Here is a 21,757-nt window from a genome sequence, read left to right as displayed (position 1 = left end):
CACAATTCTAAATATATCAGCATAGCATGATGATTTCATCTATGTGGTGATCCTCAGTATTTTCTTATATTCATAAGTACAGGTATATTTGACTCCCTGATCTCTATTTACCTGAACCCAAAGATTTCAGATAACTCGGTGATCAAATTAGTCGGTATGAGAGAGAGAGAGAGAGAGAGAGAGAGAGAGAGAGAGAGAGAGAGAGAGAGAGAGAGAGAGAGAGAGAGAGAGAGATAGGGGGACGACATGCCTTGTTTTGGTCGATTTCTTGATGACTCAGTGTCACCAATATTTATTTGGCGTGCGTTGTATAGTTGTTGCGCATGACTTATTATTATTGTTATTCATAGATGAGTAAATTGATATTTCATATTTTGATTGGTAGGAAATTATAAAATGATAGGTTTGAGATTTGAAACTATAAAATGTTATCATTGGGGTTGTCAATAAGAGTAAAGAAATGTTCCATATTTTTTTTTTAATAGTAAAATGTAAAAGGATAAATTTGTGCATAGGGTTGTCAAGAGTAAAGAAATTTTCCATTTATTTATTAATAGTAAAATGTAATATAGTAGATTTGAGCTTTGAAACTATAAAATATCATGGGGTTGTCAATAATAGTAAAGAAGTGTTCCATATTTTTTTATTGATAGTAAAATTTAAATTAGTATATTTGTGCTTTGAAACTTTATAAAATATCATAGGGTTGTCATGAGTAAGGAAATTTTCAATTTTTTTTTATCAGTAAAATGTAAAATAGTATATTTGAGCTTTGAATCTTTATAAAATATTATCATGGGTTTGTCAATAAGAGTAAAGAAATGTTCCATATTTTTTATTAATAGTAAAATGTATAATAATATATTTGTGCTTTGAAACTTTATAGAATATTATCATAGGGTTGTCAAGAGTAAAGAAATTTTCCATTTATTTATTGATAGTTGAATGTAATATAGTAGATTTGAGCTTTGAAACTTTATAAAATATTATCATGGGGGTTGTCAATAAGAGTAAAGTAATGTTCCATATTTTTATTAATAGTAAAAAAATAGCTCTAAGCTTTCAGTCTTTGTAAAATATTAGCATGGGTTTGTCAATAAGAGTAAAGAAATATTCCATATTTTTGTATTGATAGTAAAATATAAAATAGTATATTAGTGCTTTGAAACTATGAAATATTATCATGAGTAAAGAAATTTAAAATTTTTTGTTAATAGTAAAATGTAAAATAGTAGATTTGAGCTTTGAATATTTATAAAATATTATCATGGGGTTGTCAATAAGAGTAAAGAAATGTTCCATATTTTTTATTAATAGTAAAATGTAAAATAGCAGATTTGAAACTATAAAACAATAGAATTATTATGGTGTTAAGGAAAATATAAAACGATAGATTTGAGCTTTGTAACCTTGTAAGATATGATTATTATGGTATTGTTATTAATGCTTTTTTTTTTCTTCCGACAGCATGCCTCGGGATAATGACCTCGACAAAGTCTCCATGAAACGAGAAATCGAGAAGCTGAGGGCACGGAAGATGCGGGAGAACATGGCCGCCTCCACGTCTAAGGATCAAGAGCCACAGGGTAGGTTCGAGCTCCACCGTCGCTCCTCCACCAGTGGCTCGACGCACGTGGAGAAGATTCTCGGGTCCTACGATAACTTCAAGACCCTCGGCGGCGAAATAAAGTCCAGTCTCTTAGGGGTGTACCAGCAGCCCCCGACGCCCGTTGCGCCCAGGGAACCCATACACGACCCTGACAGCTACCCGGCCGTTCTCCCTCCACCTAAGACAAATATTATGCCGATGGCGGGACCAGCGCCGCCTTCGTCACCGTCTTTTTCAAGCTCGTCCAAACCGCAACAGCGTTCCTTACCAGCTCACCATTCCTCCCGCAATGGCACGACGAGGCCGCCCAAGTCCTTGCCGCCGCCCTCCAAACCTCCGCACTCCCACACGTCGCAGCACTCGCAGCCCAGAAACGGCGAGGTGAAGGGCAGCCTGAAGAACGGGCCCAGCTCAGGACCTGGTGATGGAGGTGGAAACAGAATAACAAATATGGGGAAGCCCCTGAATCTTCCTCTCCTGAAATTGCCGCCACCTAGCAGTAACGGGGGAGGGGCGGCGGGGGCAGCTGCTGGAGGAGGAGGAGAAGGGGACGACCCCCTCCTGCAGAAGATCCGGCAGGAGATGTCTGTGAGGAACCCGGTGTCTGCGATCATACAAACTCCGAGGCCAGATCACAGCGACGGGCCCTTCCCCTTTGCAGCCTTGACGCCCCTCAAGGATACGCCCACGAAGGATGCTTCCAACAAATCCTCGCGGCGGGGGGATGATCATGTTCCGAAATTCAGTAAGTGGTCCTTTTTTTTCTTCTTTTTTTTATCCTTAAAGTTTATAAAATTATTATAGGCCTGGTTAATATAGATATATTAAAGGCAGTTATTTGTCTGGTGTCACCCAAAAATTATGTACACATACATATATACACATCGATGTTAACCTTAGTAGTAGAGCTCTGTCTCTCTCAATTAAAATTATATTTATTAGAACAAGTTAATATAAAAGGGTAATTATGGGAGTTAAGTTAGAGAGAAGAGATGGTGTTCTTTTAAGTTTGAGTGTTCAGAAAGGCCATGATTGTTGTTAATATATAAATGCTTAAAATGTCCTTGAGCGAGGATAGCGTAAAATTTGTTGGAGAGGAGGGAACGTAATTATTTATAAGTTGTTTAGAAAGGTCAGATTTGTTGGTTATATCGAAGTATTTTTAGGTTATTGTAATTGTTTATTAAAGATACAGAAATGTTTGAGCCCAAAGGTCATTTCAAGTAAAATTATAAAAAAAGGAGCCATGGGAATTGTCAGGGCGTTGTAGGTGTGGGAAGTTTTATAAACGTTCAAAGGTAAAATGAAACAAGATAGTTGAAAAATGCAATTGCAGGACGACTTGTGCAAGTTTATATTGGGTAGGATCAATAGGGTAATTAATAAACTAGTAAATGCATGACAAAAGCATTTTTCATTGGAATGGATTGAAGAAAGATATTCTTGGAACTGAATACATTGCGTGGAATCTCCAGGTTGGCTGTAGAATTTTCTAATCAAGAGAGGCAGAGTTTCTTGAATGGCCTCGGATGTGGGAAAGATGCTGAAGGCTTGTCGTATAGGACCTGTAGTTCTTTTAATGTTCTTCTATTTCGATTTGATTAATTTAGCTCAATTTACAAGTTGAAGTGCAATATGTGTTAGTGATCTTTTCACTCCAACCACTCCCTGTTAACAAAAAATATATCATTTGGATTAGGTAGAGTATAAGGCATTGTCGTACAATGTATTATGATTTCATATTGAGCTAAGCTTTTATCAAAGGAATTTTGATGCAAGCATAAAGTTCAGGACCGAATTCTGTTGTTTGTGTTGAAGTAGCTAATTTTATGTAGCGTAACATTTAGAACGTTTTTCGGCAATGAATACAGATTTCCTTATTGACGAAGAGTATAAATTATTACCCAGTTGAAATTAGTGACTGTTTAATCAATAAATTATAGAACGTTGCATAGCAAACATTCATGGAATATTTTCAAGCGGATTGAACGTTTAAAAGAGAAGTCGTTATTTAATCTACTGATTTTTTATTGTCAATCTTCGTAGTCCTTTTTATATATTTGTAGTGGTTGCGTTTATTTTATTATTCTTGCATTTAGATAAAACCTAGTCATTGTATTTTTTTACATTTAGCGTAGTAAAAGTTAGGGTGTGTGAATTGGTGCAAAGCAATTAATTACCTTTCGAGTAAGCATGATAAATTTTTATGGTTATTTGCTGGAATATTTAGTTATGAATGTAGTTTAGTCGAAATGTGATTAAATTGGTAGTTGTTTAAATGTCATTATGTGGTCCCATTTATTTAAAATAGAATGTAACGTTTGACGCTTTTAAAGGGAACGTTTCTTTGCCATAAAGTTACGGGCATGAGGTTTCCCACCTCATTGCTTTTAATATTAAAATGAATGCATTTTTATCAAGATGAATGCTGGCTATTATAGTTGCATTACCAAATTAGTATTTATAAACGTGATTCCCTCATCTTCAACATATCCAAATGTGGTCAAGTTCCCGGTATGTATTCTTCAACATCCTTTCCAACATTTTAAAAATCCCCCCCCCTCTTTATTTTATGGACGTTGTTGAAAGGGGGCGGGGTGGGGGGGGGGGGGGGGGAGAATGGGTAGGGTGGATTTGTTGTCACCCGAGCATAACGTTGGGCCAGCCGCTAGGGGAAACATCAAAGAAAACGGTATTCTGAGGGGAACTCCGTCTTCTGTTTTGCATCTTTAGTTTTCATCAGACTTTCGTAGGGGAGATTGCTCTATAACTTTCATCAACTGATATCTTGCATTGTTGCATTCTTTCTTTAGTCTGTTCACCTTAGTATCAGTTTATTTCTTGCTAAGGGGAAAATTCCGTTGTTGTAAAGTTTGCCTGATGCTTATTTAGAAAATATGTATGTATATGTGTGTATATATATATATATATATATATATATATATATATATATATATATATATATGTGTGTGTGTGTGTGTGTGTATAATGTTATCTTTTCCTTCTCCAATGGAAGAGATTTCAAAAATTTGATTCAAGTATTCTTGGTAAGAACGCTCCTAAAATCAGTACTCTCTCAACCGGTTGCAAGGTTTGATTTGCTAAGTGGTGGGGGGCTTGCAAATGGCAGCCCGTATTTTCGTCGCAGTTTTGTCACCGCTGTCCTTCATTGTTCGCAATAAGGCTGGTAGCAAATTCATATCCTTCGTCGTGTTATAATGGCTCTAGTTGGTGTTTTACTGGAATTACTATAATTAAAAACCAACTAACATTGAAAACGAAAGACGTAGTTAGCGTGGTGGGAGACGCTAAGGAGCCTCATTGATCAGGCCGTTGTCATGACAACGCCCTCCCCCCTGCATCCCCGATGTCCATTCCCAGAGCAGGAGGCTCCCCCGTCTCCCGAACCCCTCAACCACCACGTATTCGATGTCCTAGAGGCCGCGCGCAACGCATAACACCCCAGCCACAGCTTCTGCTCCGTCAAATCAAACACCTGCATACGTGTCATCACACCTGTACTGCTTACCTTTCTTGTTGAGAGAAAACAACAACAGTGCATACAATCATTTGGTGGGTGGCTTCTAGAATCCCGAACATCCAGTGTTGGCTGTGGCAGTCGCGAGCCTTGGTGAAAACAGTGGGCGGTGTTAGCGTGAGAAGAGAGAAGAGAGAGAGACGGAGGAAGATAGAGCTAGAGCGAGCGCGCGCGTGCGAACGAGCGGCAACACTTTAACAGAGAAAATAGTGTATGTGCGTGGTTGATACTGACGCTGTTGTGGCAAGCAGCAGCAGCAATAACGGCAACAGCAGACCCTAGGTATTGAGCTCATGTTGTACAATATCGGCCGTGGCTGGCGATGTGTGACATGGACGCTAGATATACTGGTAGCAGCAGAAACACCTGCCTGTGGGTGCGGATGTGCGCCATGGTGTACAGTGAATGGGGTGACCCGAGCCGCGATTTGTACGGGTATCGGTGCAGTTGGTGGCTTCCAGTGTCGAGGGTTTAAGAAAGGGATTCAGAGGAGGCAAGCACAAGGTTCAGCAATAGCATCGGGTGTCGGCGGCGGCCGTGATGCGGATGTACCAGGGCCCGCTGCCGGCGCCAGGGGGACTTCCCCTGGGCTCGCGGCGCACCAGCAGGGTATCCGGAGGAGTAGGAAGCCACCCTGCCGCCATAGGTCGCCATCAGCGACCTCCCCCGGCGACGACCCTTCCAAGTGTTGCCACAATCTCACCGCCCTTGTCGCCAGAGTCGCCACTTTCCCGACACTACACCAATCACTATCACCATCACCACCACCACAGGAATGGTCATGGGCATCACCATGAATACATTAAAGGTGTGAATTGGTGAATGATGAGTTCCTTTCTTTCCAATTCCCATAGGTCTGGTGAGACTCGTCTTTCCATGTTTCATTACTTTCTCATGTTTCGTTACTTTCTCACTACATTATTTGTGATATGTCCATTTTGATCTTCATTTTGAGGGTAAATTTTATATAATGGAGGGCGTTTACACACACACACACATATATATATATATTATATATATATATATATATATATATATATATATATATATATATATACATACATATACATATGTAGGAGATATTACTATATTAAACATGTTAAAAATAACTGCCTGTGTTATCTTTTAAGACTTCTAATTCCCTTAGCAAATAAGTAGACTACTGTATTTAATTACCATGTCAAAACATGGCATTTGGTATTAAAATGGGTATTTTTCTGACAATATCAATAACGCATTCATCAAAGGTCTTGGTCAGGAACTTCAGTATGATTTTTCTTTTACAGATAAGCCATCAGATGTATCCCCCCACAAAAGCCAGAAGCCCATGTAAGTACCATATTCATAACATGGCCAATTTCATATACTCTTTGCATTATGGTATTCTCATGAAGTGGAATAGTTGTTAAATGAGTAAAACCATGTAAGTGCAACAGTTGTTATTATGAAGTTGATATTTCAGAGACGGATGGAATATTAAAGCTGACCTGCCCCTCTCCGAGGAAAGTGAAGATGAGCAGGTAGGCCTTCTCTCTCTCTCTCTCTCTCTCTCTCTCTCTCTCTCTCTCTCTCTCTCTCTCTCTCTCTCTCTCTCTCTCTCTCTCTCTCAAAAGTGGCTTCTTATTCTAACCATATTCTATTTCTATACCAACTTTCGTTCTAGCTATCTATAGATAAAGTTAAACATGGCATGATTTACTGGTAATGAGATGCACCTCTATCCAAGATGCTTTCTTTATAAGTAATTTAATTTTTTCTCCTTAACTATTGAAATGAAAATGACCTATTTCAAGTGTCAATGTGATAAAGGATCATAATTTTATAAAGGTTTGAATTTATATTAAAAGTTAGTCTAAAAAATATTTTTATCAGGCTGATGGAACCCATGGCAATAATGAGTCGCAGTTACCGGTGGGGGGTTCTTCGAATTCAAAACCTTCGCACTCCCCGAACTCTCCCAAAACGTCGGAAGATTCGTCTTCAGACGAGGACTCTTCTGATGATTCAGAGTTGTCTTCCAATGATAGTACAGAAGATGAGCAGCCTGCTTCAGAGCAGCCAGCTTCTGAGCCTTCTTCACCAAAGGTTTGATATTTGTTCTTTGCATTGATAGGAATCATTTTCATATTGAATTAAATTTTTGTTCAAAGAAATTTTATCTAGCAGCTGGGTATTCTTATCAGCATGTTTTACCCATATGAAACCTAAGTACTCTAAATATTGTAATTTTTTCTCAGTACTGTATTTTGATAGCTGCTTGATATTGGTCAGAATATTTAAAGGAATGATTGTGTAATAAGAGTAATGATGTGGGTTATGAATATAATTTTTTGTACATTTTAGTAAATGTTTAAATTTTTTTTAGGGTCAAGGAGGGGATAAGTCGTCCAATCCCTGGGATCTGGTGAAATTCATTTCCAATAGGAAGATAAAATCCCCATCTTCACAAGAGGTAAGTTTTATTACTTTTTCTATCACAATATATATGTATATATGAGTGTAATATAATATATATAAATTTAGAACACCACTAGATGTAAATTTTATACATCTTGAAGATTTTGAATGATATGAAAAGGGCCTAACATGTTCTTATGTATTATATCTGTTATTTGTATGCTGTTTAAAAAAGTATGGCATGGTATTAGTGGTACTTGTTTCTACTGCTACAATCTACCTTACTTCAACTCTCTCCGTCATTTGACATTTGACAATCAATTTTTAAGTTATGATTAAAGCTCGATAGCTATACAATAACAATTCATCTCTGAAAAAAAGGTGGTAATAGTGCTCCGAAGGGAAAGTAATACACAGCACCCAAGGAACCAGTCTGAATTTTGCCTTTTTCCTTTCCAGACTGTTACTCCACGTCCTGTGCCGAGTCACCCAGAGGATGATCCACCCCCTGATGATAAGCCACCTGCCCAGTTTCCAAGAAAACGTGATCGCCGGAATAGCAAGGTTGTCAAGAACAGTGGTCCTCGTCACACTCGTCACACTCACGAGCCAGCAGTTCCCTCAGACGATAGTTCTGATGCTGAGGAATCCCTACACAGGCCCACGCCCACTCATCGCGTATTGCCACGTCCTCAGAAACAGAAATATCGACAGTCCAAAGACAAGCTCTCTAGAAGGGTAGCCCCAAGTCATCATGATTCTGGTAGTGAGTCAGACTCTGGTAGACCATTAAAGCCTGGCTCTAATCAGTCTACTGTACCATCAGTTAGTTCCTGCAAAGACTTGTCTAAGTTACCTGATAAAAATGGAAAGTCTAACGAAACAGCAGTTGCAAGGGATAACACAAGGCGGACTCCTAAAAAGAGGACTGAATCAAAGGAAAATCAGAATGGTGCCAAATCTGAAACTAAGCCTAGAAGGGGTATTAAATCACGTGAATACGTACCGTGTGAATCTGACTCTGATAGTGATAGTCCTATAATTGATGTAGTGACCATAACTCCTTCAAAACAGCCACCATCACAGAGAATTACCCCCTCCAGGCCTGCAAAGGAATTTATTTCCAGCCCTGTAAAGGCTCGTCAATCCAGCCCGCATGTTTCCCCCATGCCAGCATTTGTTGGTTCTAATAAGAACAGTTCAAGAAGGACACCACTAAGTGAAGCCAGCTCAGAACCATCAAATACAAATAAAAGTGAGGATCTCTTTGGTCGTAGCCAAGGAAATACTGAAAAGGGATCGTTGGTGAATCCAGCATTTACTGTGGAAAAAGACAATAAGAAGGGGAGGGAAAGAGACCCTGTAGAAAAAGAAAGTAGGAGAAGAGGCAAGACTCACAGAGAAACAAGCAAAAATAACAGTGGAACTTGTTCGAGTAGCAGTGACTCTAAAGACAGGAGTAAAATAGAGCGAAGTAAAGATATAAGTGAAAGTAGTCCTTTGGACAACAGACTAAGTGGTAGACATGGTGTGTCTCCGTTAGTTGATAAGTTAAGCGAGTCTCCGATAGTTAGTCCAGAACCAAAAGTGCCCACATCCCAGTTACATCACGAATTTGGTTCCCGAAAGTTCACGTGTACAATACCCCTTAGTTTAATTGATAAAGTGCCCAAACTTAATGTTAATAGTGTTCCGTGTATATTGAAAACAGAAATAAAAGAGGAGGATAAAAAGGAAGTGCTAGACAATAGAACTACAGGCAAAGGGGGTAAAGGGAAAAGAAAAACTGGTGATCCAAATGCAAAAGAATCTTGTACCGAAGACAATAAAGCACGTGTAATTTCGTCCATATTTCGTGTGCGCAGGCCAGATAGTGAAAATGACAATGAAAAGGCTAAAAAGGAGCAAAAATTGGAACCTATCGATAGTGATGATAGTGATAATGAGAAAATATCAAGTAAATCAACAGACTCCAAAGTGAAGGAGTAAGTGTTATACTGTACTTTAATATCTTTGTTCAAAATATTTGTCATTTATTTATTTTTATTTCTAGAATTATGGTTAGCATTTTTTCTTAGGTTTTACATAGGGTACAAGGTAATGTCTTGGGTTATTGTTGTTTCCAAGTTATTTTTAATAGTTCACTAATGAAAGCTGAAGTGTTATATACTATTTTTTTCTAATGAAAATCATTGTAGGAGCAATCTTAAGGTTTTTCATATTTTAAAGCTGCTGATGATACTTGTCTTACATTGAATATCATGAAACCAGAGCTGAGAAAAGAACTTGTGCTTTGAGCTTCGGAAGGAAATTATTTGTTGGTAGGTTCAGGATATTTATTTAGGGTTCCTTGATACGAGAGGTAGCAACAGTAGGGGATTCAGCATTATGAAGCTTCATCTGTGGTGGATAACGGGGGAGGGTGGGCTGTGGCAGCCTAGCAGTACGAGCTGAACTCGGTTGAGTCCCTTATCAGGCTGGGAGGAACGTAGAGAGTAGAGGTCCCCTTTTTTTGTTTTGTTTCATGTGTGCCTTGGTATATGTCTATGATACGAGAATTTGTGATGAAGACTATAAAGGTTTCATATACAGCTGATAAGAAATTTTTCTTTCAAGTTTTTTCAAGGATTACTACAGTAGCACTTTATACAGTAGGTTTCTAGTAATTGAACTGTTTGCGGGAGTTATATAGTAAAAGTGTCTAGTTAGCTGTTCAGGTGTAATATGATGTTGATTCAAGTGAACAGGTTGAAGTGACTTAAGTAACTGTATAGAAGTTAGCAGTGGAATTTATCCATACATTTTTTTGTAAATTGTGTTAGGCAGGATGACATTTTTTGGGTTACATTTTCTTATTTTAGATTGTGTGCTTTCCTTAAGTGTAGAGCTGTGTTCAGATTTTGTAAATAGTCCTGCTTAGTAAGCAATTTTGATGTATTTGATTATACACCTATAAGCACATTGGTTCATGCAGGGCTATAATTTACAGTACTGTATATTTAAAGTGATATGTCATGTTTTAACAGAGAAGAGGGAGAAACTGTGATGGCTCGTCCTAGCAGTGTTCGGCAGCGCTCTAGCCCAATGCCATCCTCTTTGTCTGACACCTCAAATTCAAGAACCCATAGGAAGAAGAAGAGAGATTCTGTACCTGAGAGATCTCCATCGTCTCATGAGCGTAAAAAACCAAGAGTGAGTACAGTATTAGATTTTTTATTTTTATCAGGTTCCCACAAAAAAAGTAATAATGATAATAATTATAGTAAAAATAATAAAAATGATAATTCTAAGAATTGGCCTCTGATTTTCTGTTAGTGTGAATATGTCCAATAAAAGTTATGGATAGAAAGTGCAATGCCATTAAAACTTTTTAATTCTCCTTTTGCAGTGTAAGAGTGAGCGACTAGCTCCAGAGTACTCTACATTGAATTCTGTTGGTGATACAAATTCCTTAGATAGTTGTGATGTGCACAGTAGATTGCGAGTCACCGGGGGTGAAAGTGATCACGGCAGTTCACGCAAACGGGATCGGGAAAGAGAGAGCAGGTGTGTAAAGTTGATTTTCCATTGTTATTAGCTTGAATTTTGGTAAATATTTTATTTCAAACCTACGAATTCCTTGTTATTTGCTATTTGTGTTTTTTTTATTTAATATTAATTTAAATATGTATATTTACAGTTTGGAAAGCACTAGAAGTAGCTCTCACAGTGAATCAGGAAGGACTGGTAAGAAACCAAGAATTTCTAAATCGAAGGATGTAAAGGACTCTTCTATGAAAAGTCCTTGTATTAGGCCAGGTAGCCAGCGTGAGAGTAGCTCATCTCGTGCTTGGAGTCAGGAGAAGGATTTGCAGCAAAATTCATATCCCCAAAGACCTCAGCCTTCTCAACAGTCTAGTCAGGTATGTACAAAATAGCGTTGTATGTTTGGTTTTAACCAGTTTCACATAATGGTAAATTAGATTTCTTTGTATCTTTAAAAACCTTTGAAACTTAAGATTACTTGAGTTTAAATGCTCAGAATGACAACACATCATCATAAAAAATTATTTTGAAAGTATTGAGAATTTATGAATTACCTTTGCAGCTTAAATAAATTTCCTTTCAGAATCTCAGAGTTAATTTCTCGTGACATTTCAATGTTTTTTGAATCACATAGGGTTAAGCATGGTTACTTAAAGAGTTCAATTTAAACTTATGATTCTCATTAGTTGGACTTTTTAAAGTTTTCTGTATGTCATTCAATTCCATGCTTTAGATTTTTTATATAAGTGTATGAAAGCTCTGTGATTAGTTGTCTAATCTACAAGGCCAATATGTTGACTGCAAAGCTTCAATACTTAAGCTTATTCATAGCAAGCAAGCCATCTTCAGTTATTATGGCCCATATTCTGTAGATATAAACTAATTTAGGAGGGCAGAGGGGCTGACATTTAAAGTACTGTCAAAACTTGAAAAATATGTTTACAGTGCAGGCATAATTGTGTTTCTTGTCGTTTCGTATTCTTTCTATTAACATAAAATATTTGGTTTGGCATGTGGTATTCTTTAGAAAATAATTCGCTCTTCAATATTTACAATATGTTGGGTTATCAATAGAGATTTAATTCACTGTAACCTATGTATTTGGATTTTAAAAATTGGAGTCTTGAAATTCTTTTGAAATTGAGTATAAAAAAAATTATTAGGAGTTTGCCATATTTTATTTAACGATATTCTTATTTCATCTGAGAATCATCCTACCCAGTCCTTGGTCTAAATCGTCCAATTCAATCTAGTCTTAATTTGTTTATTAAAAGGGAGTAGTTGTTGGTTTTATTGTGAATCATAGAAGCAGCGGTTGAAGGTTTTTCAGTGAAGGAATTAGGTTAGCATTTTTTAAAATGGTATTTTGTGTTTAATAGTGAATGTCTTGCAAATATTAAAGATAATCTCCTTCAATATTCTCTGAAGGGTGACTGTGGTTTCATGTCAAAAGATTCTGTTAGTAATTGTAAAACTGAATTTGTAAGATGGTTTGTTATTTACTGCTGCTCTTGTACCAACAAACTGAGTCCATCAGTGATGTTATGGCAAATGATAAGACTGCAATGTTCAATTAGGTCACCTTGTATGCTGGCTTCATCACCTACCTTATATTTATGGGCCACTAAATTCTTAAATCACATTTTACATGTACATACTGTACTAAATGTGTAAACATTTAGAATCCTAGGAAGGAATTCCTGCAGGAATATGTTATTAATAGGATTCAATGCATGTTTGCTTGGTGGCTTTATGTTGAAGCATATGTTTCAAAATTATTGTAGTTAAATTTTTGAAAAAGGTATTTGCAACCTCACATGATTGCTGTTACGATGATGAGATGTTTTATTTTATAAGATGCTTTCTTACTGTCCGCACTAATTTGGTAGTGTAGTTGTACCCAAAGTACAGTAACGTGACATATCACATATTTATTTTTACATATCCTAGCAGGACTGCATTTAATATTATTGTAATTGTTTGACCGATGTACACTGACACACTACTTGGTTGGGAATATGTTGTAAATGTTTTGTTTTTTTCTCCAGGGAAAAGTGGATGAAAGTCATGCAACTCCAGGCACAGATAATAATTATCATTCACGACCAGCATCTGAGCATGAAACCAGGACAGATGGTGCTTCTTTCAAATCAAATGCGGACCAAGCTGTTACATCTGATGGGACTGGAGATGCACCAGCAGCAGAGGCACAAGAGAATGGTACTCCTATGGTACCTCCCCAGTCCCACAAGCAAGCATCTGTCTTTCCCGGTGTTGTTTCCATGGGTTCCGCTCAGTTTTTTCCAGACCAGTAAGCTCTATTTTTGTGCCTTTAGCCTTCTTAAAATTCTGTGGCCAAGTGTTCATAAGTTTCATATTAATTGACTTTGTGAACCAAGTTGAATCCTCTTGTAATTCTCAACATGTGTAATAATGGATTTAATTATTTCTCCACAGGTCATCCTTTGAAGCGTATTACATAAATTTGAATAAAAGGCTTTATCCCTCATATTTTGAGAGGAAGATGATGCCGGAGAATAACGTGTAAGTTTCACTTGTTTAATCTGAGATGGAAATAACTATGAAAAGTTTTCCATTGTGTATGGGGAAAGAAGAAAATTGTTTCTATGTAGTTTATCAATGTAATTTTGTGATCTCCAATTTCAGTCATGAAAAAAAACAATATCAGTGAGAGCTCTTATTTCTTAAGGTGCTGTAATGTGAATATATTACAGTTACCATAATTGTAACATTGCAATCAATAATGTTTTGACGTTTCTTAATCCTGATTTCATGATATTTTAGAAATTTTTCTGGAATTTATTGTGGGAATTGGGACTTGGTTTCAAAATTTTTTTCTTGCTATTAAAACAGTTTATAGTTGTATATACTTTATTTTTTATTCTGGATATTAATATGAAGTTTAGGTGATAAATGAAGGAAATGTGAAGTTTATCGCAAGGGGGAAAGGGAGTTAATTCCCAAAAGTTTTTTATTCTTATGAGAGGCACATAAGGTCAGAGAGGTTTTATTTAAATGATTTTAGGTATGGGAGATTATACTGGAGGTTAGGCAAGATCTAGACAAAACGATAGATGTGACAGGTCTCATTTAGTGTTCAACCACACCATGTCTTATGAAAAGAATAAAATTACATTCTATGTAAGTTTATCAAATTTTTTAAAGTTGAAAAACAAAACATGGCAGGTTAGATTAAATATAGGGGTATGGCAAGCATCTATATAAAAAGAATTGTAGGAATAGTATTAAACCGTGTTAGGATTCTATGCATTATTTTACTTACTTGATGGTCACACCTCCTGAGCAAAATTCTAGTCGCAAAGTCAACCGACTGTTAAACGATATGCTATAGAAACGAATCCCATAGAGATGATATGTTAGATTTTCCTTATATTGATTTGCAGTTTTAAAAAACTTGCTATTTATTTACTATGCAGTAGAGGAATTCAATGAATTCACATATTCATCTATGAGACGGTTTGGGGGTGAAGTAATATTGTACTTGTTTTTGAAGTCTAAACTCTGTACTGAGAGACTTATGTTGATAATGGGAAGGGAATGCTATTGAAACTGTTGCTCTTGGGATTGCTAACAGACTTTTCATCAGTGGTTTAGGCCAGTGAATGTTCTAATTTGTGTTACACGTCTACTCCATTCAAACTTGGTTGTTAGGCATGGTAAGTTTGTGGGGCACTAAGTAGAGGACCAAATAGCCACGTCCTCCCTCAACAGCAAAATAATTTGTAATTACTCTGGTCAGTTGTTATAATGTATTTTACTTCTATTTTCCAGAGATTATATGGGCTTCTTAAGTATGGCTAAAGATTTAAAACACACAGCTGATGCTGAAACGGATAGATCTGCACAAGTAATGAAATATTTGGAAGCTGCTCTTTATTTCATTCTTAGTGGAAGGCTATGGAAAATGACCCCAAAACAGAGGAATCTGCGTCATTACGAATCTACAAGGACACATTAAACTTCATTAGGTAAGTTATATGTAAAGTCAGAAGTTTGTTGATGTGCTATCTGAAGTTTTATTTGATATTTTTTGTTTTGAATTAGTAGATTTAAGGTTTGTTTTTAAACTATAATTGTTGAAATTTTTGAATAACCTAATGCCATTTCATTTAAATTTTTTGCTGCAGTTTCTTGATGCTGAATTTTGCGGTAAATTATGACAATTTCTCATACAGTTTTATAGATTAGCTACGTATGTTCTTTATATACGGATAAGTATTGGCACATTTTTAAAGATTATTACTCATTATATATTTGTTTTACAGACATGTATCATCAATAGTCATGAGAGAGAAGCAAGATGGAAGTTTGGATAACAGATTAGCAGTTATAAGGTAAGTTTAATATTTATCGTAACAGACGTTGAGGTGTTTTGTAAAAGTCTGTACAGCGACCCATATCTCATATAATTTTCTTGCTCCTTATAGAGCAACCTTGATATATGAAAGAAATAGCTCAAAATTTACTGTATATTACTAGTGATTAGACATTTATAATACAGGTATATGTTAAGTTTAACCTATTAATGCATTTAAGTTAAAATTAGATATATTGAATACATGGGTAACTATGCCAGGCAAAAATTAATGAAGATGGTTATAAGTAATTAAGAAGCAAATTTGCTTAAATTTAGATTTTTAACTTACAAATTATTTTTGTTTTATCTTACAGTTTACGGTGCCAGAGTTTACTGTCGCTCCAAATATACAAGATGATTAGACATGAGTATAAGGATATTCAGAGGCAGTTATCAACTTATGTAAATGTAAGTATCATCAGGAATTATAGTTATTTTTCAGTTTTATTAAAACTATACTTCAGTTGGCTATGAAACACAAAAGAATGCAAAAACAATCATGATTTTGAAAACATGCTACATGTATTCCTTGACATACTTGATTGGTATTGTTACGTAGTAAATGTTTCATTTTAATCCAAATGATTGGTACAGAAAATGAGTAATTTTGTTCATTTATCTTTATAAACAGTGGGAAATTATTCTGTCACTAATCCTGAATAAGTTTTTCAAGTGAAAAGTGTTGTTTTTATTTGCAGAATTACGGTAAAAATGGAAATATTGAAACGACGGGCACCTCAGCCAATCCTAGTACCTGGAGTGGTCATCGGACCAGTGGTTCTCCTTCACACTTATCCCAAACACCCTCACCAGCTGGGTCTGTAGGTTCAGAGGGCTCACAGTCGTCTGGTTACACCACTAGCACTGAGGGAGCACGTACCAAGAATGGACCACCTCCAGTAGGCCATACACCTCCCCATCCGCAGCCACCTCCAGGATCTGGGACAGTACCAGTGCCTCAGTTTATTCATACCTTGTTTATGAAGCAGCACCAGTACTCATTTCACCTTTCAACTGCCCATGATTTGTGGATAGAGGCTGACAATTGTGTCCTCAAAAATGAAATGCAAGGTAATGTTGGATCAAGATTTTACCAATTGAAGTTGTATTGTATTATTTGGAATGTTTGCAAATGTAATTAGGTATGTGTTAACTTTTGCAATAGTTCGTTTTGAGTAAAAATTACATTTTTCTTCCCTCAGAATTCTTCATCGAGCTGGATCATCTTGTAAGTCCGCTAACTCTACATTCGTCATTATCTGAGCTAGTGTATTATGTGCAGTGTGGCCTCCAGCGTCTGAAAGACTAGCCAGTGCTGCCAGTGTTGATTTTGTTTATTTTTTTTCTGTTTATTTCTCTTGGTTTTCTTTCACTGAGGTCATACAAAAGTCCAACACTGGGCTTTGAATAAACTTTATACATGAAAAGTACAACCATTTATCGAACACATTTTAAGAATGGTGTAGCATTGTGAAGAGACCTTTGTGCATTGCCCACTATGCCTTGTCATCTCTTAATAAGTGAATAGCCATATCTTATATGCAGCTTGTACTAAAGCATACACTTTCTCAAGGATTACACAATATATTTAATGGTGTATAGTGCAGTTTGGCTATGTGTAAATTGACATAGGTTGTTCTGCAATTTAATTTGAAAGGAAATTTTGTAAGTGGAAGAAAATTTTTTGCTATTATTGGCCATTTTGGAGGCTAGTAAATTGCAGCAAAGAAACCCCTAAGATCCTGCCTTGGGTTTCTGGTTTCATTAAGAACTGTGATGCCTTATTACTATTAAATTTAGTTCTCAGAAAGATTTTTCATTACCAAATAATCTCATATTTTTTATTTTTTTCTATGATTATGTTTTTTTCCCACCCAGAACGTACAAATTTATGAGAGGTCCATGTTTGTGAAGACAATGCCTTTGTGTGCTCTTAAAGTTGAAAGTGCATCCATGGCCACCCTCCTGACAGTGCTCCAAAACCACTTCCCACGTTTCACAATACTATACAGTACTTGGAAATAGCTTTATACTGTGCTGTTGAAAGGCCAGCTTAATATCTCAAGTATCCATCTTTATTATTGCAGTGAATTGTCTCTCTTATCAGAGATAGATTGTTATAGGGTAAATAGCTTTAGACTTTCACGTGTAAGAGTATCTCACCTGGTCAGCAACCATATACAAGAAATCCTGTCATAGATCTATGATTGGCTTGGAGGCAGTTATGAGAGTAACCTCAGGAAAAGCAGTTATATGTATATATATGTGTATGTATATGTCATATGTATATACCTACTATATATATATGTATATATAGTGAATGATATGGTAATGCTGTATGCATAAAATAAATGTAGGGTTGTTGGTATAGTGTAAGCTCAGAGGTTGTGCTGCTTTGGAGTGGCCTTACACATACCATGGCCATGAATTCTCTGCCTCTCTCTTGCTGGCCGTTTGGCAATGTAATTAGTATTTTGTGGCAAGTTATTGAGCACACACAACCCTGCCAGATGTATATTTTTGTACATATTTTGAGAATTCATAATGGTACTGACCATGAATACATTGCTGATAGCATATTGTATCTTTATACTGGGCTTTAATTGCCAAGAGAACCCTAAAATTGAGTGACAAGTGGCGTGCAAAGAGAAGAGAAATTGACTTTTGGATTATTTTTGTCCTCTTTGAACAAGCTGTTATAAATACTTTAGTTTTATGGATGCTCACAAGATGTTACTTGCATAAACCTCAAAGTTGTTTGACTTCGTAAATTATTTTCAAATCAAGAATGCATTAGATTATTTTTTGTCACAAACAATGAGAATTTTCTCATTCATGTAAAAGGCCAATTTTCATTTCTTTTATTCTGGTTACTTATTTCATATACTATATTTTCCTGAAATCTGGTTGCCACATTCATTGGTCATTCCAGCTAATGGATGATATCTTGGATGGTAAATATGTATAAGTAGCAATTATGTAAGTTATTCTAAAGTTAATAAGGTTACTCTTCCATGCATTAGAAATTGAAATAGTTAATATTCATATCTAAATTATCTGTATTACCAAACCAGATCTTAACTCTTAGGGCTGTCCATCTTTTGAAATGGAATAATCCATTTTTTAAAGTTTTGATTTGTCATTCCATGGAATCTTAGGTGGCAACCAGGTTAAGAGAAATATAGGAGGTTACAACCTGACTCGGGACAAAATCCTATTGTTGTGTTATATATGGTCTTCCTAGTATGCCCAATCGCTGGAAGATACCACCATTCTCTACTGTATCATCTCATATTGCTCACTGAAAGATATATACTGTAAATGTATATACAAATGTGTATATATTCCCTTTATTGGCAAAGCCAAAGAGAGTAAAACATGTAAAAGTGCTCATTGTTAATTATGGTTCTCCCACTTCCTGTTTAGACCCATGAAAATACATTGCTGTTGTTTGCAATTATTTCTATTTATTTCAAATCATAGTTTTATATATATGTTATGCAATTTAGTATTTTATTAGGCAGGTCAATGTCCTGGTGTAAAAGGACAGCTTTCCTGCTAGGGTTAAGCAATTTAGGTTAGTAGGCAGTGTGTCTGTGTGTACTTAGCTCCTGAGCCACCCAGGTGGTTGTTGTTGATGGCTGGCCGAGCAGCACCAGCTGAGATATGTGGCCTTTTGCTGCTGCTCAGTTCACATGCATACACACACACACACTTGTCTCTATTTTGTAGTTCAATATTTTTCCTGCATGAGTTTAGGTGTAAAGATTCATGCTTCAGTCAAGTTGATCTGTGGTTAGAATTGTTTACTTTTAATTTGACAGACTTTGTATGCACAAAATTTTGCAGTTTTAAGGCCTAGGCCTGGACAAGAATGAATGACTTAACTATACTTAACCTACTTTCTTTATGAAAGCTTTCTCTTTGAAAGACAATGTTTAATTGTGATATTTAAACGCCATTGGCGATTAATAAACTTACAAACACAGTACAATGTTGCTCCACTAAGTGGTATTTGCATCCCTGGAAAGCCTATGTGTACTGAGGTTCAATTTTATGCATCAGAAATTGATAATTCCTTTTGTGATTCTGTCCTAGCTAAAATTGAAAGCAGTATCAAATCTTTGGTTGCATTGTTTGAAACTACTTTTATTATTTATAAAATCGCCATTGACCCTTCCTCCTTAAGTTGTTTCAATGTCCTTTTCAGTCAAGACATTTATGTTGTCAGTAGAGTATTTTTTAAGACTTTTTTTGACAATGAATACCATATTGACCACATTTTAAACACTTCCAAAATCTTTATGAGATACATGTGATTGGAATGATAAGTGCCAAAAAGGAAAAAAATTAGTGTAATACATGTTTAGGCCTTCAGGGTTGTGAGCTTAACGAATTCAGATTAATCCTGTTTTAATCAATATCTTTTGTTAAATTTATATGAAATTGTATGTATGTTGTAAAATATTTTTTCAATATATGAGAATGTTTTCAGATCTACTTCATTTGTACTAAAGTGGAATATAGTGTTCATTATTCAGAGTAAAAAAGTACACTTACCTATGAGTGAAAGCTTCAATGTTTTGTTTATTTTTATAGGTTTCTTATTACACCTGGAAGGTCAGTAATTATGAACTGTCATTGGAAGATTGGACAACAAGGTGTTTCTACAATTAAACTTTGCCACTTTTCCATTCTAGTTATGAACAGTATATAACTCCCGTACTCCAGTACTTAATTTGTTTTTACAATTTGGCCCATTTTACATGTGTTCTTTTTGTTTTTATTGAGGTGCATTAAAAGATTCAACTACAATGTAAGAGCTGTGCCTCAGAGCCTTCCAGTGACCAGGCTTTGGTAGGTGGGGGAACCCTTCTAATACATATTGTTCACATCACACATTCATTACATTGTGTTAATTGTTCATTTTATTCATATATCCATTCATTCATCAAATTCTTGTTGGACAATTCCTGTCAACTTTGAGTCCATCAATTACTTTTCATTTAACTTTTTGAGAGAATCTTGGTTAAGTGCGTCTCCCTCCAGTTAATGTTTTACTTTCTTTTTGTGCATATCAAGTGCAATGTCACTTGCCAGTAAGGGAATGATATACTGGCCTGATAATCATATCTCACATCATTTGTTGCCATTGCATTCATTATCATCATAACTTCATGTCATTTCATTTCATATATAATGTCCCCTCGCATAGGTTTAATATATCTTGTGCTCCCCTGTGTATAGAAAATCATCCCAGTAATGGGTTTTCTTGTAGCTGGGATGCATTATTCATCCCTAGCTGCTCCACCACCTTGTGAGTGTTGGCCTTGGTTGAGAGGTTGGTTGGGTGCAAGTATAGTACTCGGTATGTGAAATTTCACTCAATCACATACACACTCACAAATGCCCACCTCTTACGGAAAGTGTCCTTCCTATACCTACATACTCTGACCTTATTTATTATGACTTAAGTAGTGGTATCGTTTCCGTGTTTGGGCGCCTGGTGTAGAGGAACCCGGAAGCTGTACAAAAGGACAGTCTTATTCAAATCTATGCCAAGATTGTAGCTAAAATAAGTAAATGAATAATAACACATGCACAGTTTTGCTGTTTTACAGATATATCATGTACATAATAAAGTATTTCTTATGTTTTTTTGTGTTTTTATCTATTCCTTTTTTATTCAAATGGTGACTGGCAGATCAACAATTGAATGAATGGTAGACATTGTGGAGTGGAAATACTGATAACTTTGAACTTGTTAAGTGATTTTGTCAATCTGATTTTTTAAGTTCTTAAAAGTGGTTCATGTATGATGAAACCTCTTAATGGCTTCTCTGGTTCGTGCCCCAATTTTATAAAGCCATTCAATTCGTAAATGAGTGAATGTCATTTTTTATACATTTGAATTGTGCGAGGTTACGAGGAGTATTTAATTTGATGAAATTTCCCCAATATTTATAAGGTTTGAGGCATAATCCCTATAAGGACGAAATTGGGTTCTGTTAGCCCATGATACTCCATGAGCAGACAAGATCCGTTCCCTACTAAAACTGGTTGTTATATCCTCAGGCATATCTGGACGTTGACACCTTCAGGATTGTTAAATTACAGATTCTTGCTTTTCCCTCGTCAATGTGATGAAGCTCTATGCCCTTTATTGATCGAGAGAGTAGTTTCCAGACCTGTGGTGCCTCCTAATAGATCATTGCCATTTATGGAAATGTTTCCTCAAACCACCCTACTTTCATTTTCTACTCCAAAACCCATTAATGCTGTTGTCATC

General features: G+C 36.2%; 1 protein-coding gene across 1 annotated transcript in view; it reads left to right on the top strand.

The window, feature by feature from the left end:
* The window catches only part of LOC137631553 (AF4/FMR2 family member 4-like), a 179,286-nt gene extending 158,161 nt beyond the window's left edge, over positions 1–21,125 (top strand). Inside the window, 17 exon segments of the mRNA XM_068363358.1 lie at positions 1,468–2,354; positions 6,434–6,476; positions 6,610–6,667; positions 7,020–7,232; positions 7,513–7,599; positions 8,004–9,529; positions 10,571–10,736; positions 10,933–11,090; positions 11,224–11,446; positions 13,118–13,380; positions 13,527–13,613; positions 14,883–15,001; positions 15,004–15,079; positions 15,377–15,445; positions 15,783–15,876; positions 16,167–16,539; positions 16,671–21,125. Coding sequence (XP_068219459.1) covers positions 1,468–2,354; positions 6,434–6,476; positions 6,610–6,667; positions 7,020–7,232; positions 7,513–7,599; positions 8,004–9,529; positions 10,571–10,736; positions 10,933–11,090; positions 11,224–11,446; positions 13,118–13,380; positions 13,527–13,613; positions 14,883–15,001; positions 15,004–15,079; positions 15,377–15,445; positions 15,783–15,876; positions 16,167–16,539; positions 16,671–16,777 — 4,549 coding nt within the window. The 3' untranslated portion in view covers positions 16,778–21,125.
* Positions 21,126–21,757: the final 632 nt, after the last annotated feature.

This window comes from Palaemon carinicauda, chromosome 40, assembly GCF_036898095.1.
Source record: "Palaemon carinicauda isolate YSFRI2023 chromosome 40, ASM3689809v2, whole genome shotgun sequence".
Classification (NCBI taxonomy): Eukaryota; Metazoa; Arthropoda; class Malacostraca; order Decapoda; family Palaemonidae; genus Palaemon; species Palaemon carinicauda.
The sequence above is the reverse complement of the archived record's forward strand: the minus strand, read 5'-3'. Positions and strand labels throughout refer to the sequence as shown.